Genomic DNA, 24,349 nt, shown 5'->3' with positions numbered 1-24,349 from the left:
GAGGCGACGGTGGCGAGAGGAACCTTGAGAGGAACCAGGCTCAGAAGGGAATCTCATCCTCATTTGGGTGACACTGGAGAGTAAATAATGTCCTTTCATCAACAGTTTATAGTTGGATCAGAATATCAGAATCTTTGTCAGGGCTATTTTGCTTTCAAGCATGTTGGCTATCTTGTTGAAGGTCCCCTAAAAATTCCCCAAACCAGTTTACTTCCAGGTATTATCCCTTGCTTCAGTGGATAGTCTTACCTGGATATTGTACACTTGTGCCTTAGAACTTAAATGACTCATACTGAGCAATCTTTCAACACATTTAAAGCGGTTTAATTTAAGAGTATAACCATTTATATTTCCACTATTGGGTGTCACCTAGAAAAGAATGGGTTCCTTTTAGAGTTTGGTTCCTTTCAAGGTTTCTTCCTCGTGTCGTCTCAGGAAGTTTTTCCTCACCACTGTTATCTCAATCTTGCTCACTAGATATCTATCTACTATCAAATATAAATCTCTCTTTTAATTTCTGTAAAACTGCATTGTGACTCTTGTTAAAAGTATTATACATACTAAACTGAACTAAATAGTTAAAATGGTGGAAGAAGCAGTAAGGCTGCTATTTGACAGGACCAGAGCCCCTGGTTCGATTCTGAGGTTGAAGTGCAGTAAGTGTGAAGTATGAGATGTCCTCCTCATGTCCAGTTAAGTTACCTCTGGGTTCTCCAGTTTCCTTTCACTTCCCTCAAAAAAACAAACAGTAGGTGCATCGGCTAAGATAAATGTTACCTAGAGTGTGTGTGTGTGTGTGTGTGTGTTACCCAGTGAAGGTCAGGGGTTGAAGCCTCAGCACCACCAAGTTGGAATTGTTGGGCCTTTGGGCAAGGCCCTTAACCCTCTCGGCTACAGGGGTGTTGTATCATGGCTGAACATAGCTTCCTAATAGGCTGGGATATGTGAAGAAAAGAAAATTCACTTTGCTGTAATGTGTATGTGACAAAGAAATGCTTCTTCTGTTCCTCATAACTCATATCCAGTGTTCCTAGAATAGACTCTGGTGGATCTGGATCCAAAAGTTTTTTCTATTTTTCCACCAAAGTTTGGTGATGACTCTGCAAAAGACAACTCATTCAAGTAAGTGATTTATTACCAGGGTTAGTAAGTGGGATAGTCAACAAAATTCAACCAGCTGTTCTGAACTCTATCACTCTAGTGCTGGACTCTAAAGTAAGGAATTATGTGTAGCTTTATATACATTGGATAAGACTGAAGAGTGTAGAAATAATTTCTTCATGAAAACGTGAATCTACGATGCTGAAAGCTGATTAAGTAGTTGGCCTCTATTTTCATGACAATGATTAAGCTTAACCATGTTTAATTAAGAAAATACGGACTGAATATGCTGAGGTAGCTTTGGTAATTATGCCAGTGGGAAACTAGCATTCAGACACAATCAGATCTTGGGGAAAATAAAATTTCTTCATATAATGTCGGTCATCAACATTAAGGTCCCTGACCCCACAATGAATCATAATACATTGTATGTGCACCAAGTTCCTCCTGTGACATTATTCAGTGGCTGTTAATGGTTGTTGAGAATGTCTTTATCACTTTGTTTTATAACGTTTCTCATTACCACACAGTCATGAATGGACATATAAGGCTTCTCTTGTCTTCCTTCCTAGTCTAAAACAAAAAAACCTTACTAGCTGTTAAAAATTTTGAGGACCAAAATTAGATATTAGACCTACATCTTAGATCATATCAGTTGATCATATCATTATTCAGTGGATTCATTAGAACTCCATTCATAATACATAAACTACTTTTTGCCTTTTTATTTGGTTCGGTTAGATCTCACCAGTTTTACTGTAGACTATTCAACCCCACCAAATAAATCTACATATTTAAATTGTTTTAGTTTATTGGGTCAGAATGGGCTCGTTGATACGTTAACCTAGAGCTTGAGGTCATTAAAGTATCAAAAAACCTGCCATAAATTTTGTTTAGAAAAAAGAAACACCCCCATTAGCTGGCCAGTTTGTTGCTAACACTACTGTTGCCCTGCGATAGGTTGGCACTCCGTCCAGGGTGTATCCTGCCTTGATGCCCGATGACGTCTGAGATAGGCACAGGCTCCCCGTGACCCGAGAATAAATTGGATAAGCGGTACAGACAGAGAAAGGACATGAAAATGAAATATATTCTTGTATTTACATGTTAAATGATCACTCAGATAGAGAAAATGGCAGGATGGTCATTATTTGTTTTGTTTTTTTTTCCTCACACAGCACTCAGTCGCTGTCTGGGTAATAAAATCACAAGTCTCATTTTCAGTCAGGGATGATTAATCTAATTATCTAAGGCTTTGCCGAAAGTCACAAGAATTGTCAGATTGACAAAACAAATGAAAAAAAAAGAAAGAAGGAAAGTTGCCAAAAAAAAATATATGCCCACATATTAGCGTGATGGCCACGTGTTCCTATACTTTTGGTCACCACTACATCAATGATTATTCTCCCATTACATGGCGCACTGTATCGGCTGTGGTTGCTTTTGGCGCCGCCTGGTGGCTGGCAGCGGAACCGCAACCAGTGAAAGTGAGGAGAATAAAAAAATCAGTGCCTGGCTGCTGACAGCTCAACGTAATTCCCATGCATGTGGAACTTTTCTAGTTAGAATAGCTTTCGTGTCCTTGGGACCATGACAGCTCTGTTTCAAACAGTGTGGTTAGGAAGCGTGAGTGGATTTTACTCGTGTTTTGTCACAGAGGGGAGGAGGATGTAAAAAAAAAAAAATAGCAGCCGCCATCTTTTGGAAGTGACTGGGAGTGGGGAGTTAACGTTAACATTAACGCTAGCTTTCGAGCTATTCACGTCCACTGGCTTGTTTTTTTTTTTTTTTTTTTTGGTATTATTATAATTATCTCAAGCAGTCATCACATGAAGCGCAAGAATAAACACTAACGATTTCGGACACTATTAGGGTGAACGACTTGGCAGCGAGACAAGGATTATCGAGGGGCTGAAGGAATAACAAACCCGTCCACAGTTGTGTCAAATCTCTGCTCCACTCCTCTGTGGCTTCACAGGCCAGTTGTTTGCTGCCTGCTCTTCTTCCCTGGATAAACTGCGTTGGAGGCTAGCCGAGGTAGCAAGCCTAGCTAAGATTTCCCTCCCTGATTCCTGTTTTCTGTCAAAACTGGCCTGTTGGACGGGTGAGCTTTCTCTAAACACTTCTAACACTTTTGTGCACCATAACGTTGAATTGTGTTGCTGTGTGTGTATCTCTCTCTCTCTCTCTCTCTCTCTCGTTGTTGTTGTTGTTGTTGTTGTCATCTTACTGGACGCTGAAATCAAAATAGATTAGCTAATACATTACATTCAGCATGCTAATGCTAGCCATGCGGACACCTCAGTGAGCTAAATCGCTGCCGCTAACTTTTATGTAGCCGTGGAAAAGATAATCTTCACACTACGCTAACTAGTCGTGTGGTCAAGTTTGGATTAATTAAAGAGCCACAAGGTCAGTCCGAGGACTTTTAATCCGTGTGGTAAGGTGAGATGAGATGACATGGCATGACTTGACGTTTGTAGTTTAGTGTTTGAGTTAAACTGCTAGTTAACTAGTTACCGGTCCTTCGTTATGGAATAAACTGACTGAGTGAACCGGGTGAGGTTTGTTACATATATATATATATATATATATATATATATATATAAACGTGTTGGATTAAAAGGTTGTTAACAAAGATGTGCTGTTCTGTCACGGTTAATCCACCAGCACACCTGTCTAGGTAAAAATCTGTGTTAAAAAATTAAACTAGTTAGTATTTAGAAACGCTTGTAATCTGACAGGAATTAAACTAGCGACTAGTGACAGGGTTGTAAATGGTGGTTGCATTGCTGAGGCACTCCCTGCTCGTTTCTCTGGCACTTGGACACGCTTTCTGTCGCATTGAAGCCTGGTCATGTTTACGTCTAAAAGAAAAGAGAGCGAAGCGTGAAATTCCGCCGCTGAGAAGCCTTATAACGCGTTATTACGATATAATAAAACCCCAAGCGCAGTTTGACGTAAGCACAAGGGGTTTAACATTGAGCAGGCGCTGCATTCCTCATCTCTCTCTCTCTCTCTCTCTCTCTCTCTCTCCCCTCAAGCGCCTTGCCAGCTTTTCAGCATTACTGTTACTCACAGTTATTCACAATTATTCACTATTATTCACTATTATTCATCATGAATCTCTACTACACATCAGACAGTCCGAGCTTTAGTCTTAACAAAAAAACCTTCCTGAGCAGACATGCATATTGTCCAGACCAGGGGCAAGACATTTAAAGATGCAATAGCCATTTTGTTGTTTGTTTGTTTGTTTTGTTTTCATATGAAAACAAGATCAAAAATCTTTTACGTCAAAGCGTCAGCACAAGTGGCTGAGAAAACAGGTCCAGAATGCTTGTTTCTGATTAGATGAGGCTCTGGTCAGTCATTTTCAACTTGACAGGACGTTGGACATCCTGGGGGCGGAGCTTCCTGAGCATGTATGGGAATTGAGGCAGGATGGGCTCAAGAAAGATAGAAATCAACACTACCTCCCTAATTATTAGAGACCTAATAAAAAAAAAAAAATGACATGACTAATCCCATCCTTAAATATAACAAGAGCCATTTTTAATAACCTCTAAGATATCTAGAACATAAACAAACTTCCATTAAGTCTTTAAAGAGCCCCTGAAATCATAATAGCTATTATTATTTTTTGATGATGATTCATATCTAGTCCAGTGTTGCCAGGTCTACTTAAAATGACCAGCCCAGCAACTCCTTAAAAGACCTGCAGAGTTCTTTAGTTCTATTTGGATTGGATTAGTTTATCACAGAGACGTCAGTAATGCATTCGATTAAAGTCTCGCATCTGGGCAACAAAAAATATCCACAGGAAAAGCGAGTTTCTAGTGGGTTTTATTTTCTCCAAACGTAGATGTGTGCGTCACGTGGTCATACACGCAGTCGCGCTTCACTGACCGCTCGGACGCTATGTTGGGAAAGAGTCGCTGGAGTGGTGAAGAGACGCTGGGTCTTATTTCAGTTTTGGGGTGAACTAAAGTTCCAGCAACAATTTGAAAGCACTGGAAAACAATAATCACGATGTGTACAAGAAGCATCTGGTGTTTGGGCGATTGGGAAACTTTCTATCTGGGGTAGGGTCACTGATGAGCGTTATGTCACTAAATACAGCAAATTAATTATTTGTCTTCTTAACACAAGGCAACGTCATCATAGAAAATCACAGACGTGATTTGTGCCATGGAAATGTATAATTTCTACTGAAATAGGAAATCAAGGCAGGACACATCAAGTGGCTCTGCCCCCTTTTATAAATAGCCAATCGCTTGGCTTGGGCTAAGCCGTATTTGACATTTAGTTGGGGCGGGACAATTAAGATCCTAGAGGACCTTTGATTGGACAGACATCTGATGAAAAGCTGCATTATGATGTCATCAAATTTGCTAATCCCTATAGGTGGTATTGAGAGACTGTTTATTTCTGAAAGCCACAAAACTTCATTCTGTGGGGATTTTATATTATCAGACCACCACTGAGATTAAGGAACAACAGTAAATAATTAGTCCTGTAATTTACAGAGAAAAACATCAACATGGTTGATCGCGATGGAAATAAAGTCCCAGAGGAGTGTATGTAATATAGGAAGCTACCCCAGGATCCCATGTAAATTTGATCCTGTCCATATGGAGCTTTTGCACTTACTCTTTACCTTTGTAGCCAGCGATCTTGGAACAATTAATAATCAGTGAAGGTCTTGGTGACTAGGTTGCCCAAAAAATAACCAACTTGCAGCTCGTCAACTCAGATTGAGTGAGAGAACGACTCTTTATACACCATCTGGGTTTCTCTGTTATGAGACGAAGTAAAAGGTCTCTCCTTAAATGTTTATTTAGCTAGCTCACCAAACTACTGTTGGGTTAGTTTAGATTAGGAGGCAGTGTGCCGTATCTCAAACGCTATTGGCTGTTCACGCAGTTCAATATGACGTCACTCTCACTTCAAGTCTCAGAGGGAAATATGTAAACATAAGGAATCATCACAACTAAGAACGGATATCCATCTTTCTGTCTCCTGATTGGCTGTGGCTCCTGCCCGTCACTCTGTAATTGGACTTCTTCAGTGCCAGAATCTGAGGTTTGAAGACATGTGACTTTTCCGAGCTGATGTATGAAACAGATTTCCTTCTAAATACGACTCTTGAATGTAACCAAAAAAAAAAAAAATCCTAAACTCTATTTTGCGCTTGTAACAAATGTGGAAAAAAGCAAACTATTGTTTAATCTATTATATAGCCTAATATTTTGTCGATGTGATCATGCTGGAATCTCTTCAGGACAAACGAATCCAAGGCGGCGTTGCCAAAACAATTGATGAAAAATCCAAGAGGCCAAAAGAATTTCTCATCAGATTATTGTGATGGAGCTTTTAAGGTCATAAGGCTTGCAATCTGTTCATCGTAGCAGTAAGAATGCTAATCATGTACCTTTTTTCCGTTCCTACTGCTTGTTATTCTTTCACTTAACCTTTTTTTTTTTCCCCCCTTCCCAAATTGTTGTCCTCTTGTTAGGCTGTAGTGTGACAGCGGGAAGAACTGGAAGGATAGATGAATGGTGGAAAAGACGGAAAGCAGAAATCTGTCAGAAAGTTCTAGATGTGTGAATGTGTGTACAAACTGTATGTGTATGATCGGAACGCATACCACAGATTACTGAGATGCCTCCTCGGCTTGTAAAAGAATACCGAACGATCAACCATGAATTCCGAGCGACACGACAGTGCCTTTTGATTTCTCGAAAGGTGTTATTTACAGCTTTCACATCGCTTGGTTTTTCTGAGTATTTATTTGTTTTTATACCTTTGACTGCCAGTTCTACAGGTAGCTTATACACAGGAACTCCTTCATCCTCTGATGGTTGATTTGTGATTCTGTGTATCTGGGTTTGACCATTTGAAGGATTCACAACGTTCACAAATCTTTGCTCCCAGGATCCACCGAGGTCCAGAGAGTGTCTGACCGATATATGTATATATTTTTTTTATCACGTCCTAAATATCCTCCAGGTTATTTGTACAGTAAGAAATGAAACAAAACCTTGCAGGTCAGTAAGTACAGTACAACATTACTGACATATTTTAGTAATGATAATCAGCTAGTCTCTCAGGAAATTAAGCAAATAAATGAGCAAGATGATTCTGTACATACCTGTACTGATATATACGTCATACCTGCATTTCGAGCCGTGATTTGTCTGAAATAACTAAAAACTCCACAAAAATGATTGTGCGCACATGAGGGGAGTCATTATCTGTGTATCTCTGAAGGTTTGAGTCTGACTCGAAGGTTTCAGTGAATCATCGACCATCTTTTTGGGATCGACTCCGATGTGAAGCAAAATGGACGGCAGCCTGATGACAGACGTTCATTAATAAAGAAAGACAAAAAAAAAAAGGATGTTGGTTTATGTCGCTTTATAAGAATAGTTCAACCTACCAGCCAATCATAGCCGTCTGTGAGGTTGTGAATGAACAAATGAACAAATTCTCTGATCCACTGAAACAGACCGAGGGTCTGAGCTCCAAAGTTAATAGAGCTAAACCGCCCGTTTTCCACAATGGTGTCGATTGAACGTTTCAGAAGAGCTGCTTTCACCTGTTTGTATAATCATCGGAGGAAGAATCTTGTTGAAATCAGTCAGTTTGTTTCAAAAAAGAAGAAAGAAAGCAAAGTGTTTCGTTGTCGTCGTTAAGTAAACGAGGTGTCGACTGAAAAAACCCACATCAGTGAATTTCCCTAATCGATTCATATCAGCAAATTTCCATAAGCGTTCTTGGATTTTTTTTTCCTGTGTCTAATAGAGCAGATGAAGGTTTGGGACTGTGTGATTTTTTATTTTTTTTTTGGTAGTCACCCTCTCTGTCTTGTGACTCCAGCTACTCACATGTCTCACTGAAAGTGCTTTTAGTGCCCAACACACACACACACACATACAGAGATATTCATTATTGATACCAGGACTCCTCTTCACTCTTGCTGTTATTTGCACACAGAGGATATAAAGGTTGAAGTGTTACATGAACAGAGCAAGATGGTAGAGTTGCTCTGAAGGTGTGTTGGGTATCAGAGACCGCGAGAACCGCTGCATTTGTCTTGCACTCTGTGCAAGGAGGACCATCCTGTCTGCATCAGCCCAGCATTTAAAGCCGCATAATGAACAAGAACAGACGGCACGCCTGCGTCACATGCCTGCTGCCGTAATAAGCTGGCTCATTCGAACAGACTGCTAACTCACTACCATGGTTGATCACAATTTAACAGATGACTCCATTTAGCCAGCAAAAAATGGGGAAGGTCATATAATTTTTGTTCATTCAACCACACTATACACTCTTCGATTAAACAGGAAACAGCGTCAGAGCGATTAAAGGCGACCTGGTCACAGCACTTATACGGCCACGTCACCTGGACCAGTCTTTGGTCGTTATGCAAGGTTTAGAGGATTAAAGGGATCATGTCATGTCCAGTCTTCCACAAAGTACTAAATATTATCCTGTAGAGAAAGTACTCACTTATATACTGTATGTAAATACTTTTTTTTTTGTAGTTGCTGTGAATCAAATGATTAAAATGATCTCAACAATTATTTTTCACTTTCAAAAAGTTGCAAGGACTCTTTTTCTATCCATTTAAAAGTCGTGTAAATGACACTGTCCTAGGTTAGAGATCAGGTCGTATATATTACAAACCTATTCACAGATCATTATGGATGTAGGAGGACTATCAAGTTAATTTCCACTCTTTTTTTAATGATCTGGTCCATAGAGTGCTGATGAATGGTTGTGTTTGAACTCCTAGAGCTCAGTAAGTGTTGTTAATCATAGCTCACACCCTTTGTGAGACGGACGGACCCGTGTAGGATTGTACCATGTTTCTCAGTATATTTAAAAAAACCCACTTCATTAAGTCACACTGATTAAGACCATGTGTTTCATTAATAAGCGTGTGTGTGTTTCTACAGGTCCCTATGCACACGCTGCCATTCTCTGGCAGATGAGTCTTCATCGGGGGCTTGCGCGTCGCAGTCGCACGGCCAGATAGTCCCCTGCGAGCGCAGCATGCCCTCCACCAGCAGGGCAGGGAACCTCAAGGACCCCGAGATCGCGGAGCTGTTCTTTAAAGAAGACCCTGAGAAGCTCTTCACTGACCTGCGCGAGATTGGACATGGCAGCTTCGGAGCTGTGTATTTTGTAAGCTTCCATCACTCTCTTGACAAAGTTTTATTCAGGGCTTATAGGAATGGTTTATAATAATACTAATAATAGTAATAAATAATATGATTGTTCTCAGTTCTTGAATATGCGAAGATTACTAGTTGTCTGATTTTTTTTTTCCCCCCTGTGTCTGGCTGCAGGCACGTGATGTGCGGACTGCAGAGGTGGTGGCCATTAAGAAGATGTCCTACAGCGGAAAGCAGTCCAATGAGGTGAATCATTTTGAGCTTAGCAGTGACATCTGTCTGGTTTCTTTCTTTCTTTCTTTCTTTCTTTCTTTCTTTCTTTATTTAATGCAATGCTGCAAAGCTTTCCACTCTGCTTGGAAAAATAGAAAATCTCAATATAAATTGAAGCAATAACAGCTTCTCTGTAGTTTTATATTAAAGAAATTTCTTGGTCTGTGTTTTGTTTCTTACTTTAATACTGAATACTGTTGAGGATACAAGATATCTCATTAGCTGGGTGCGGTGACTACATTGCAAGGACTGAATTCATTTCCTGTATTTAGCTGCACTCAGATATATGTCTGAGTGAAGTGATGAGGTCATGCATAGCTCCTCAGCTGCAGGATTTCTCTTTCTTATAGCATATATCTGAGTGGCTAACCATACTGCCTTTTCTGTTTACATTCCGTTCTCCATCAGAAATGGCAGGATATCATTAAAGAAGTAAAATTCCTCCAGAGAATACAGCATCCTAACAGCATAGAGTATAAAGGATGCTACCTACGAGAACACACAGCATGGGTAAACCCTCTTTGTTCATCTCCTTCTCGAAACAAAGTCATTTATCCGACTTTATCTCTAAATATGTCCATTCTCGAATTTCTTCTCCAGCTTGTGATGGAGTACTGTTTGGGTTCAGCTTCCGACCTCCTTGAAGGTAAGCTGCTAGGTTTGACCAGAAAAATGTGAAACATGAATTTGCAGCAATTCCTCCTCCATGCCGTACGTAACTAGAAGGCTTACTTGCAAGTTTTCGCATATTTCTGTCAAATCAACCTCAAGATCAAGATCATTTCTTTGAGCTATTTGACAGCTTTGAGATATCTGGGGGTATGTAAAATTCAAATGACTCTTTAGTAGCGTAGAGCATCAGCAAGCCTTTGACCTTATTAAAAATGAAATATTAAAATGGAAGAACATGAAAGGAACTAGAACAACAGCTGTGTTTTCATATCTTTATCTTTAAATGTGCAGCATTCATAGGTAGGAGTGGGAACAACGTAATCTTGTAAGAGTAAAATTATCAGAGTGTTGTGTAGAACCTGGCAAAAAGGAAATGTTTATTTCATATTTCTAAATATTTGTTCATGCATCACACCACAAAATACATTTTTTTCGCCATGAAGATTTTTAAAATTGACACATCCCCGAACTCTATTCACAGGCATTACAATAAATATCATTAAGATTCATAGTACAAGTTTACTAATATAGAGTTTTCACATTTAGTTATTTGATTCATTTGTATTTTGCAGTTCACAAAAAGCCCCTTCAGGAAATCGAGATTGCAGCTATCACCCATGGTGCTTTGCAGGGGCTTGCCTACCTTCACTCTCATAACATGATTCACAGGTAGGTGAACATGTGCAATTTTACAAAACATGAATGCATTACTTGGATTGGGCAGAGAATACAATCTAAATGAATTCAGGATCAGATGTAAATCGTGCAGTGTTAGTTTTCTAGTTTTCATTTCAGTGAAAGCTTTCCTGGGCGCAAAAATAGTCGTGCGTTATTTATTCATACCGCTTTAAGCCTTAAACATTCACATCTGCAGCAATTTTAGTCACCTCCTCCTGGTTGTCATAGTAATAACTTCTCAGTAAGTCACTATAATAAATCCAGCCAGTGTGTATCTGCATCATATCCTACGAGGTAAAGGAGAAGCAGTGCATGCTCTTTGCCACGGATCACACGCGCTCCACTGCTTTCACTCCCCTTGGTAATTGCTACACCAAGTTGCTCCATATTTGCACAAAGTTAAGCTTTTCTCAGCTTTGTCACATGACTGAACATGCCTACATCTAGTCACATAAGGTCGCCGTCACTCATGTCGCTAGAAGTCGGCAGCTCTCTTTGAAAACGGTTACTTTGCTGTATCATTATTGTAGTAGATTCTTATAGTGTGTTCACTGATCAGTGATCCTCAATACATCTGATATTATTAAGTAGCTATTCTTGTCAACTTTAAACAAAAATTCCCTGATTTGGGAATGACTTTGTTGCTAGCTTAGTCAGACAGAAATTATACAGAGAGCTTGCATGAGGGCGTCTGACCAGCTGAGGACGTTCAAGAGTTAAATAAAGTTCTGCAGATCGCTATTTGTTGTTCTAACTTCCCCTCAGTGTTTCCATACTGATCCACATCACTCCTTCAGTCAAGACCATGCTTCATGTTTTAACACCAAACACAGATAAAGATACAATTCAAATGATCCCTTGTACTCTGCTCTTGCACTTCTCAGGGATATCAAAGCTGGGAACATCCTGCTGACTGAACCTGGCCAGGTCAAACTGGCAGATTTTGGTTCTGCCTCCATCGCTTCTCCGGCCAATTCCTTTGTGGGGACGCCATATTGGTGAGCACAGAGCATAATGCCTGTGGGGATTACACTGACATTATTTAAATGCATCATTTCCATTGTCTTCTTTCCTTCCTCCTTTCAGGATGGCTCCAGAGGTGATCCTGGCTATGGATGAAGGGCAGTATGATGGAAAGGTAGATGTCTGGTCCCTTGGGATCACCTGTATAGAACTAGGTAAGATGGCTCTTGGCTAGATTTTACATACGTTATATAACCGAGTTAAGAGTGAAATCCTTGATCTCGTCTTTGTCTCTTCCAGCTGAGAGGAAGCCCCCTCTGTTCAATATGAATGCAATGAGTGCCTTATACCATATAGCGCAAAATGAGAGCCCAGCACTGCAGTCTAGTGAATGGTGAGTCTCCAGTGTACAAAAACAGTAACAGTTCTTGGCATCTATGGTGCACCAGCAGTCCTCAAGCTTGTTGGATATGAAAATTTGAATGTGAAGGCAATTATGGTGTGTTTCTGTTTTTTTAGGACGGATTACTTTAGAAATTTTGTTGACTCTTGTCTTCAGAAAATCCCACAAGATAGACCCCAGTCAGATGATCTGCTACAGGTGACCACTACTAGTAGAATTTCAAACCAATTTGCTTACACATTGTTCTACTAATTGTGCAAACTTGATTGAGGTAAATGCTACCATGCTGAGCAATACAATATATAGAATATACAAAACAATACATAGAAATCACTAAAGGATCCAGCTACATTTTTAAGACATAAAATACACCATGGGGTGTAAAAATTAACCCCATACTGATACATAGAATTTCAGGTCTTTTATTGGATCAGTGCATCATTAGCCATGGACGGTTCATTCCAAGGGATAACCAATTAAATCAATCATGATTGACTTAAGACCAGTACAACATAATGTTTGAATGTGAACATTGTATTATTTTTTTGTTTGTTTATTTTATTTATCTGACAAAACGGGAACATAAATTTTATCACGCCTGTCTTTAATTTGTCCGTTGTAACTTTATTCAGACATTTTTCAAACACTCATTGGTTTTAATCTTGTGGCCTTGTTTCACGTTATTCAGTAAACACCAATACTGTTCCTATAAGATTTATTTCAAACTCAAAACCAACATAATCTCAATTAAATCAGTCTGCTTAATTAACAAGATGACTAGATTGGTCAGCATGGTCAGTGGTGTAGAGAAAATAACATTTAATTAGTATATAACTAAATAACTAGCCTAGTTTAACTTACCTGCTTTGCACACAGCATGCATTTGTTCAGCGAGAGAGACCAGAAACTGTCCTGATTGACCTGATCATGCGAACCAAGGATGCAGTCCGGGAGCTGGATAACTTGCAGTACCGCAAGATGAAGAAGATCCTCTTTCAGGAGGCCCACAATGGGCCAGCTACTGAGGCCCCAGAGGGAGATGAGGTCAGGCTAGTGCACTAAAGTATTGCTCTGTGGTGAATGCTGCTTAGACTTTAGGGTCTCAGGAAGTTATATGTGTGTGTGTGTGTGTGTGTGTAGGAGCCTGAGCATGGGGCTGGGCGTACAGGCACGGTGAACAGTGTAGGAAGTAACCAGTCCATCCCCAGCATGTCAATCAGTGCCAGCTCTCAGAGCAGCTCTGTCAACAGCCTTCCTGATGCTGCAGATGATAAGAGTGAACTGGACCTGATGGAAGGAGACCACACCGTGATGTCCAACAGCTCTGTCATACACCTCAAACCTGTACGCTCACTTCATTCTTCCTCATTACATTGACTTTAAGTGTTTTAAATTTACGATTTGTCCTGCATTTGATACACCATTTCGATCTAGTAAATGTGTCATCTACCTCTCATTTTGTTCATTTCTATCTCAAATAATAGCTTCACACTTCACTTCAGGTTTGTGAGAACTGAGATATTAGTCATGTAGTCAATGTAGTCAATTTCTGATGCAAGTCGGTCTCATCCTTCCTTTGTTGGTGTTGACAGGAAGAGGAAGAGGTTTACCGAGATGACCCGGAGGCACGCAGTCATCCCTCCGAGGCCCAGGCAGCTCCAGCACAGCCGCCCCCACGCAAATACCACCGAAACCGCGAGCACTTTGCCACCATCCGCACAGCCTCACTGGTGAGTCACTGCTCCCTTGTTCAGTCATGCTGGAAGAGGCTTTTGTATTCCTCTCAATAGAGCATATGATTTAATGATTATGTAATGAGGAGCTTCTTGATTATAAGAGCAGGAAAAAAATCAAGACAGAGAGGATGGGATATTTGTACTGGGTGTGGCTCACTAGGTCTTTGCTTTCTAGGTAACTAGGCAGATGCAAGAACACGAACAGGACTCGGAGCTGAGAGAGCAGATGTCTGGCTATAAGCGCATGAGGCGGCAGCACCAGAAGCACCTGATGGCCCTGGAGAACAAGCTCAAGGCTGAGATGGATGAGCACAGACTGAAGCTGGACAAGGAGCTGGAGACTCAGCGAAATAGTTTTGCGGCTGAGATAGAGAAACTGGTCAAAAAGCACCAAGCAGCCATGGAGAAAGATGTAAGCAGGCATCAACTCAGATCAGTTTCTGCACATTCCTGTTCAACTGACCACAGAGGTGTTATGTGTGATTTGCATATTTTATTTCATGTTTTTAAAGGCCAAGTCATTTGCTAATGATGAGAAGAAATTCCAACAGCACATCCAGGCCCAGCAAAAGAAAGAGCTAAGCAGCTTTCTCGAATCTCAGAAACGAGAGTATAAACTACGCAAGGAGCAACTGAAAGAGGTTAGCAGCAACTAGAGCAAAAACAGGAACATATAGTCTCTCACAATGTTCTATTTTGCGATCCTTAGTGTGTAGTAATTGCACTGATCTGTATGTCCTTGTAGTTACATTATATGCACATGAATGCATTATGCTAAATTGCCCACGAGGACCAAAACAACCCTGTCCGTCACGTTTCCACGTCGACCTGAACAAATGTTAAGCAATTTCATGCCACGTTTATCTTCGGAGCAGTATGGAGATGTTTATTGATATCTTAACCAAGATCTGGTAGTGTACTTTTGTTGTGATGATCGTTGTAAGGTGCGTTGTAAAAAACTGTCGTTCAAGAAGATTCCTCAAAACCGGTATGCAAATCCGCCTTCAATGTAGGCAGCATGAGAGGATTTGTACGTTTAAACACTAACATTAACCGGGTATAAAAATGGTTTAATACTAAAGAAACAGAATATGTCTAAGCGATTTAAAATACTGTGTCATTTACATGGCACCTCAGGAGTTGAACGAGAACCAGTCCACACCCAAGAAGGAGAAGCAAGAATGGTTGTCCAAGCAGAAGGAGAACATCCAGCACTTTCAGGCTGAGGAGGAAGCAAACCTACTCCGTCGACAGCGCCAATACCTAGAGCTCGAGTGCCGACGCTTCAAACGCCGCATCCTCATTGCCAAACACAACGTAGAGCAGGACCTCGTGCGAGAAGTACGTCAGCATCTACCGTAAAAAAGTTGCAGTAGTGTGATAACAGCTGCACAACTTTCTGTGCTTGTTTTAATTGATATACTAATACAGAAATGATTTTGTTACCGAGTATGATTTCATTTTTTATTTTCCTTTGCGATATTTCCAGGAGTTGAATAAACGTCAGACCCAGAAGGACCTGGAGCACGCCATGCTGCTGCGTCATCATGAGTCTATGCAGGAGCTGGAGGTGAGGCAGTTAGGCACCATCCACAAAATGAGGACCGAGCTCATCCGCCTGCAGCACCAGACCGAGCTCACTAACCAGCTGGAATACAACAAGCGCAGAGAGAGAGAACTGCGCCGCAAGCATGTCATGGAGGTCCGGCAGCAGCCCAAGAGCCTAAAGGTTGGTGGGACTTCAAGGCATTAGTTCATAACAGCTGCCATTTTATTAACACAAATTGGCTTTTTCTTTATTCTAAATTTCATCAAATGTCCTTGTCTTGCTGTTGTTTTTGTGCTGTCTGTTTTCTCTCTCTCTCTCTTTCTCTTTTCCCCCCTTTCTCTTCTTTTTTGCTGTTGCTTGTCTGCCTACATTTGTGTCTTAGTCCAAAGAGCTACAGATCAAGAAGCAGTTTCAGGACACCTGTAAAATCCAGACGCGGCAATACAAGGCCCTGCGGAACCACCTGCTCGAGACCACGCCCAAGTCAGACCACAAGGCCGTGCTGAAGAGACTCAAGGAGGAGCAGACGAGAAAACTGGCCATTCTCGCTGAGCAATATGATCACTCCATCAATGACATGCTCTCCACGCAGGCAGTAAGTAAAGATGAAGGTGCAGCATTATAGAGTGTCACAGAATGCACAGAATTGTGTCTGAATACGATGGTTAACATTTTTGTTTGTTAACATTTTGTAAATCGATTGTTGAGTCGCTGGGAATAAAATGTGTCCAGTATGAAAATGCCACTGCTTCAAAAATGACCTTGCCATGAACTGATATATAAGTGCAGGGTCAACACAAATACAGAGGAGAGTAACAAAAAATTACATAAGACACAGCTAGTAATGAATACAGTTTTGTCACCTTGTCTAAGTCTATCCTCTGTCATGTTTTCTTAGTTGCGACTGGATGAAGCCCAGGAGGCGGAGTGTCAGGTGCTGAAGATGCAGCTTCAGCAGGAGCTGGAACTGCTGAATGCATATCAGAGTAAAATCAAGATGCAGACCGATGCGCAGCATGATCGTGAGAGGAAAGAGCTAGAACAGAGAGTCTCACTGCGCAGAGCCCTCCTGGAACAGAAGGTATGTATGTTAAGCATGTTTTCAGCGTAAACATAAGCCAATATTTTAATTTCTTTTTTTGTTAATCTCAGATCGAGGAGGAGATGGTGACCTTGCAGAACGAGCGTTCAGAGAGAATCCGCAGCCTGCTGGAGAGGCAGGCGCGTGAGATCGAAGCCTTCGACTCAGAAAGCATGCGTCTAGGCTTCAACAACATGGTGCTGTCCAACCTGGCCTCTTCCGACAGTCACAGCCACAGTTTTCCAGGTATGCCAGGCGCATGGGGTTCACCACACAGTGCCGGCTCACAGGGGCCACACTGGGGCAGCCAGCAGAGCCACCATCACCACCACCACCACCACCATCAGCACCATGCCAGCCAGAGCGGCTCCATCCAGCAGCCCTGGGGACACAGCGGGCATTCTCCCTGGGGCCATCATGGTTCAGGCGGCAGCCAGCGGTCCAGTGGTGGCGGGGCACGGAACAGCCCTCAGGCGTCACGGAGAACCTCAGGTGGAGGTCGCAGCGAGCAGGGAATGAGCAGGAGTGCCAGCATCGCCTCTCAGATCTCCAACGGCTCGCACCTGTCATACACATAAGCCAGCCCGCTCTAACACTCCACCCTCAACACACACACACACACACACACCCTGAGAGGGGCATGAGGTACACCAAGGTCAGAGAGGAGACACAGAGCCCTGAGTGGTATTTTCTTTCTCATTCTCCCTCTTCCACAATTTAATTTTTGCAGTTGTGAAAATGCTTCACTAAAAAAAATGCACCTTATATTTCGAATCCTCATTGGAAAAGCCTCACAGGTTCAGATATATGTGTGAATATCATCAATCTGTAGAATGCACTGTATATGGAGCAAAGTCATTTTAACAGTGCGTTAATATGAGAAATGGAACGCGAGTGTGTGTGTTTACGAATGTGTTTAGGATAGAGAGGCTTTTTTTTGAACGTATATATATATAGCAGGGGCACATCATGCATCGTTTTTTTGTTTTAACGTTTTGCACATTGATGCCCACGATGAAAGAACGCAAACCATGAGGACACGCTAGAAGCACTATTGACCCGATGTGATGGCGAGACGGAGATGTACCTCGGTGTGCTTTGTTTACATCGTGGTTTCAGGGTATGTAATCGATCATGTCACAGCTTAATCAATAACTTGTAAGCACACGGCCCCTTGGTGTGAATGCGCAAGATGCCCTTGTATATGGAAAGTTCTTTCTGTTAAGTGCATTCGATTTGCTGAGACAGGAAGTTACAGCAGGGTTTTATCGTGAGATGCTTCTTACGAGGCTTTTTTTTTGCAATTTGATTCCTCAAAGAATGTATAGCCTGTTCATCTTCTCAATGAGAACCATTGCAGTGAAGCAGTATGGTTTGGTGATCTGAGATGATCGATTTTAACGCTAAGGGTTTTAAGGAAGGAAACAAAAAGTGGCACAGGATGCAGAAGGAAATGGTAATCGTCAGTGATTTAGGAAGCCAGTTAAGTATTTCTCCAAGTAATTAGTTTTCTTTGGCCACAATCTTGATTTTTTTTTTCTTTTTTCTTTTCATTAATGCTGTTCCTTTAATAAAATTATTAGCAGCATTGATTGCTTTTAAAAGTTAAACACTAAGAGCTCTGAAAGATGGTTTTGTTTCGTCTGTGCTAGCTAACAGGGTTGGTGAGAAACCTGAGAACTACCGATACTTGCTAAGGTTTTTCTTTTTAACAAAAGTGGCACACAAGATGCGAAAGGAAATAGTGATGTTCGAAGCCAGAGAGTATTACATCTGAGAGATTCTGTAAAAACTACATCATACAGTCATAGTGTGCCTCACGCTGAACGTCTCAGCTCGTGTACAATCGCACAAAAACGGAGCCACACGATTACATTTTATTTCGTTTCAGGATATTTTTGTACCTTTTGCATCGATGTGAGAATCCTAGAGAGAAATGTAGCAGTGATCTTATTTATATGTCCACACTAATTCTTAATACAAGCACAATAGCAACTGGGTTCCATGAATTGCCTTGGAATCTTGTTGCTTTAGAAAACGGAAGCATTTATTTTACCGTGTTGCAGGTTGTTTAATGGATTTGAAATGCTGAAAAAGGAAATAAGTTAGAAATATCTTGAAAAAGTGAGCATAGTGATGGCTGATATGGGTAGAAAACGAAGCTGTGTGTGTGTATACTTTCTCCTTGCTTATGTAGGATGAATAGAAAATATCTGATTATCAGTCAGATATTTGATTCCTATTCAAAATGCCAAAGTTACTTTGATCCCAGCTATGCAAAGAGGAGGTTTTTAGCAGCTGCAAAGACAAAACTAATCATCATGTGCTGCTCTGTGTCCTCTCTGTGTCTCAGACCTACGGTGTGTTCTCTTCTGCCCCTCTCCCGGCTTGGCGTCAGGGCAGTATATGTGGGTTTGGGGGTGGGAAGGTGTCTTTCAGGCAGGCTTGTGACCGGTGAATGTTTTTGCTGGGTGAGTGCGAATGGGTGCCGCTGCTGTCACCTCTGATCACCTTCACGCTCATCCCAGAGCCCCGGGCAACTCCTGCCCAACATCTTCCCTCAAGCATCGTTTCTAATTATGTGTACAAACAAAAGATTAAGAAAAACAGAACGGCAGAAAGCATATATAACATGTTTTTGGAAAATAGTGAGGAGACAACTTTAAGCGGGATGTATAGAGAAAGTCTGTGTATATTGTACAAATAGAAAATGTTTAAAAAAAAAAAAAAAAAAAAAGCTATTATAAATCTATGAGCCCAAGAAATACCCAAATTTAAAACCCAGGTATAAAATTAGCTGCTTGAATATGTAGGGAATAACAAAAACCCAGCTGTGTCTAAACATATATTGAAAGCAGGAGATATCATGTTAAAGGAAAATCCAACACCTTGCATCCTCCCTGACGCGAATAGCGTTTTTGCATTTTCCACGTTGTTGCTCGTCAGGCTTCTGCTGTTCATTTTACCGATGGCAACGGAGACCTTTTGGTGAAGCTTACTTTATCACATGATCCAAGGAGGTCTGCCTCATGTTCTAGTAACTGCCCCCCCCCCAAATGCATCCCAGACTCTCAGTCCCTGAACGCTTGTCTTTGCGGTCATTTAGCGAACAACTAGTGTTGTATATGTTCTCTAGTGTTCTCATGGCATCGCTGGTCATGTAGAGATGTCAACAAACTTTAATTTAGCTTATATGTTACAAGCCGACTGAGCCATTGCACTTTCAGGCCTCAAAGGATTGGGGCCAAATTAAAAAAAAAAAGAGAGAGAGAGAGAGAAGCTAACATGCCAAAATCACTTCACAACCTCATAAATGCTCGATTGGAATCCGGAGAGCAGCCACAAGACCCAAAAATATAACAGCTTATTCCACCTGGACACTGGTTAAGGTCGGTCACTCTCCTTTAAGCTCCAGCAGCATGGAGAGGACAGAGGTGCGTCTTCTTGCGGAAGTGTAATCTCATGCGTCCCATGGCAGCCCGCTACGTCCCCCTGTTTTAATGATCCCTTTAAAAGCGTGAGAACGAGGGAAATGGGCAATAACAAAGCAAAGGGGTATGTATGTACAGTTACAGTGTGTTCACCAGTATTCCTTCAGAATTATCAATTATTTTTCCTTTTTTTTTTTCTGCTTCAACATTACCATAACAATCCATATATAACCTGTATTAAAATGTATAGATTGTGAAAAGCTGAATGTCATAAAGATTATAACAACCAGTTGTATGGCTATTCACACGAAGAAGAAAAAAAAAATCCAATTAAAATGTAAACGAAAAATCTGAAAACTTTATGGGGACAAATGTAATGTTTTGTTTGTAATTACTCCTTTTGTTGGCAGAGGGCTACTGGATTAAAAAGAAATCATCTGTAATAAAGTAATTTTAATATACACTGGTCCTGATGTATTTCTTTGTAGTTATGGGAGAAGATTAGAAAGTAATTTCGATGGATGGATGGATGGATCATTGTGTGTTAATCCAGGAAATGAAATATGTTTACTCCAAATTTCTTTTTTGAACAGATTAGAATGAAAATAAAAGTTTAAAATCTTAATAATAAGCACTTTATAAACACTTGACAGTTGTCAATTACATTTCCGTTCCCATCAACTTTTCTAATCGCCGTTTACCTCTTCACTCTCACCCAGGTTTCGGTCAAACCTTGTAATTTTTCCCCATGTCCATTTCCACCTTTGTTGCAATTCCCACGTCATCGAGTGTACGATCTGTTCCAGGTGAACGCCTCTTGCTCTTCGAAAGTGACCAGTCTTGATTGAGTTGAGAGTTGTCTTTGTGAACCCAAGACAGGTCTCTCTGTCCTCACCATGGTTGGTCTCCTCCTCCTGTGAGCCACGGCACCTGTTTTTTGCCTGAGCCCTTGGGCACTATCCCATCCAACAAACCCTTCCATAAAGCATTTTCTTTCCTCAGCTGTGAAGAACTCGGTGACGACCTGGAAATATTCCAGTACTGCTTCATGGCTCCATGAAGCATCGTTCTGAGGATCCTGCTGTAAGAAGCCACAATGGCTTCCCTGGGACGTCAGAGCCAGAAAGAAATATGGGCTGTACTGGAAGATGGACATGGGTAAGCTGGAAGCTGGAGGTAGTAAAGGGTCATCAGTGCTGCATAAGCAAAGCACAGGAACAGCAATTTCATCAGCATCTCGCAAAGGTTCATTACGTTCCCAGTAACCTGCCCAGTTAGTCTGTATAGATCCAAGCTCCATGCCCTGATCCAGTGTGTCCTTCTGACTGGTGTCTAGCAATCTGACTGAGCAGAATATCGACTTCTCCATGTCTTGAAGAGAACGACAGCTGAAGATTTCCTTGACATCCATTACTGAACTGAGAGCAGTTGCGTACCTGTGTATAGGGACAAAGTTGTTGAACTAGGGTTACCTTTAAAAACCAACAGCTCTAGCTATAGAAAAACATCGTTTTCTATTTATTATCTCTGATGTTGTTACTGGGTTCGGCTCAAGAGACTCTGCTTGGGCGGGGCTTATTTAATTTTATACACATCTTTTTTCAGCAACATATCACTGAAAATGAGGCCTTGCTAATGTATAACTTAGAGATCAGGTAGTGATGGAGGTTCTAGGAGTAGCTTTACTACACATGAGAAACCAGTGAAAGCTGCTTAATAAACAATGCTTCAGCGAGTCTTCAATTCCACAGTGTACGTCTAAACATATGGGGAACAAAACAACAGTGGCATATGAGTGAGAATACTCTCAAGGCTGCGCTGTACAGATTTTGCAGCCAAAGATTTTCAATGGTGCCTAGAAAATGGGCTTTAGAGGAATTAAAACCTGCTCATTTTGTTATGAAAATGACTGGATTCTGCTGGCAAATAAATACCCCCATTTCCACCTTACCAACAAGGAGTATGACAACATGGGGACTAAAAAGTTCCTGTTTATATTTTGCACAAATATACTAACATTTATTTCCACCCTCAAGCCTTCTTTTCAAGCTTAGGTGATTAAAAAGCGTAATCGTGAATGTTTAATTACCTGCTGAGTTGCAGCTTGCGGTAATACAATGCTGCCTCATGATATAATTTTGGGAAAGGCGTCTCAAAGAACTGTTGTCCGTGGAACACTGGGGATATACAAGCGGCTGCTACTAGGTAAGAAGATGAGCCACGCTCCCCAAGGTACGACAGTAGCAGACCAGACCCGGAACCTTCACTGACGGCAAACAGATCCGAAGATGGATGGCGGCTCTGAATATACAGTACAGCCTGCACCAGATCAGAGGGATCTCCAAACTCCTGGTAGCGTGGAGTAGCAAGCGGACAGCCCCCGTGACCTCGACGATGGAAGACCACGGGGTAGAAACCCTGCTGCAAAGCCAAGCCACACAAGCTTAGCAAATTTCGTGTGATCTTCCCCAAAGCGTTAGGAATCAGAATGATAATGGGTGGAGTGCTGGTATGGCCGCCTGGAGCTCTTTCTCCTGGATAATATTCCCTCTTAGCCTGAGCATCCTGGTCTTTTATCCTGACTACCCAATCCAGGGCTACAATTCCGCCATCTTGTATCAGTAAATGATCTCTGGTGAAGGTGATTCCACAGTGTCCCTGTGCATCTTCCTCAATGGGCAATATGAAATTGAAAAAAAACTGTAAATGAGGGTCTGCTTTTGGCCACCTAGCCAATGGAGCACGTGCGAGAGCTTTACAGTTCTGTATGACGTAGCTTGCCAGAGCTGTCGGTTTATAGATCAGCTTGATTTTTGCATCCTGGTCCCCAGTGGCGTACAAAACGCTAGGGTTCGGAAGCTTCAACATCGTGCAAATGATGATCCATATTCCCCGAGTTAGCTTCCTCGTTCCTTCCTCCACAAGACAGTGAATCCACTTTGATTGATAAAGCACTGCAACTGAGAACAGAAGCATGGAAGGTGTGAAGCAGAAGAAGAATCCCCACATGACTTCTTTCTAAAGCCCTGGAAACAGTAGAAAGCGAGCGCTGTTTTATCCTGGTCAGGTCCATGCAGCTAGAGAAGCTAACTGTGGGAAGTGTTGAAACCTAAAACTCACAGGGATGAGCTCTTCAAAACTAATTTGTCTCCTCCTTGTTTATTGTTCAAACAGGATACTTGTAGCTGAAGGATATGAAGTGGAAATCAGATGAAACACGTCTTGCTAGCTTGAATGAGGTCAGTCCCTTGACGTTTCTCATTACAGAGCTAAAAGATGTGACCAGTGCAAACCACTAGAGAGCTGGAGCAGGGCAAGGACCTGAAGGGTACTGCATCTACACAACCTTTGGACCTTGACAGTTTGTTTATGTAACCAGAAGGTATTGTGATCTTGTGTAAGCTGATGTCAGTAAAAAATGATAAGGAATGAATTTGAATTTAATACTGTACTACGGTTGTTGCGAGACTTAACAAATGATTAAGTAAAAGTTTAATTCATCGTTTGATTAATTGCAACATGTTAATCTGGTTAATCTCATACACATGCAGTAGAATTATATATCCCACACCTTTAGTGGTTCATGAGGCACAACCATTCTGTAACCTGGTAAAATAAATGTGTTGTACATAGGGCTTTTTTCTGAAACAGATACATGTAGAGACATTTTTCTTAGTTATTACATCTCAGATGGACACAGTGTTATTTTACTGAACTACGTATACAGTATACACTGATCAGGCATAACATTATGACCACTGACATGTGAAGTGAAGACTGATGATCTCCTCATCATGGCACCTGTTAGTGGGTGGGCTATATTAGGCAGCAAGTGAACATTTTGTCCTCAAAGTTGATGTGTTAGAAGCAGGAAAAATGGACAAGCGTAAGGATTTGAGCGAGTTTGACGAAGGGCCAAATCGTGATTTCTAGACCACTGGATCAGAGCATCTCCAATACTGCAGCTCTTGTGGGGTGTTCCCGGTCTGCAGTGGTCAGTGTCTATCAAAAGTGGTCCAAGGAAGGAACAGTGGTGAACCGGCGACAGGGTCATGGGTGGCCAAGGCTCATTGATGCACATGGAGCGCAAAGACTGGTCCATGTGATTGCTAAAAAAGTTAATGCTGGTTCTGATAAAAAGGTGTCAGAATACACAGTGCATGACCGGTCAGGGCTGTTTCGGCAGCAAAAGGAGAACCAACACAATATTAGGCAGGTGGTCATAATGTTATGGCTGATCAGTGTACATACATATGAGGAGTGGTGTGTGTGTGTG

At 41.5% G+C, this 24,349-nt stretch overlaps 2 protein-coding genes across 2 annotated transcripts; one reads left to right on the top strand and one right to left on the bottom strand.

Moving 5' to 3' along the window:
• The first annotated feature begins 2,591 nt into the window (after window positions 1-2,591).
• Window positions 2,592-20,534, top strand: taok1b (TAO kinase 1b). Its single transcript, XM_058415222.1, has 20 exons — window positions 2,592-3,205; window positions 9,069-9,297; window positions 9,462-9,533; window positions 9,969-10,070; window positions 10,161-10,206; window positions 10,805-10,901; window positions 11,795-11,908; window positions 11,997-12,088; window positions 12,174-12,267; window positions 12,393-12,474; window positions 13,153-13,320; window positions 13,417-13,620; window positions 13,869-14,006; window positions 14,188-14,424; window positions 14,525-14,653; window positions 15,150-15,353; window positions 15,502-15,741; window positions 15,944-16,156; window positions 16,460-16,642; window positions 16,714-20,534. The coding sequence occupies exons 2-20, from the start codon at window positions 9,166-9,168 to the stop codon at window positions 17,218-17,220; spliced, it is 3,054 nt and encodes a 1,017-aa protein (XP_058271205.1). The 5' UTR covers window positions 2,592-3,205; window positions 9,069-9,165; the 3' UTR covers window positions 17,221-20,534.
• LOC131368958 (protein ABHD15) lies at window positions 19,363-24,281 on the bottom strand. Its single transcript, XM_058415223.1, has 2 exons — window positions 22,163-24,281; window positions 19,363-21,509 (listed from the first exon to the last, which is right to left on the bottom strand). The coding sequence occupies exons 1-2, from the start codon at window positions 23,080-23,082 to the stop codon at window positions 20,855-20,857; spliced, it is 1,575 nt and encodes a 524-aa protein (XP_058271206.1). The 5' UTR covers window positions 23,083-24,281; the 3' UTR covers window positions 19,363-20,854.
• Between the last annotated feature and the right edge of the window lie 68 nt (window positions 24,282-24,349).

Source organism: Hemibagrus wyckioides, linkage group LG18 (genome assembly GCF_019097595.1).
Source record: "Hemibagrus wyckioides isolate EC202008001 linkage group LG18, SWU_Hwy_1.0, whole genome shotgun sequence".
NCBI lineage: Eukaryota > Metazoa > Chordata > Actinopteri > Siluriformes > Bagridae > Hemibagrus > Hemibagrus wyckioides.
This window is presented reverse-complemented; position numbering and strand designations above follow the sequence as displayed.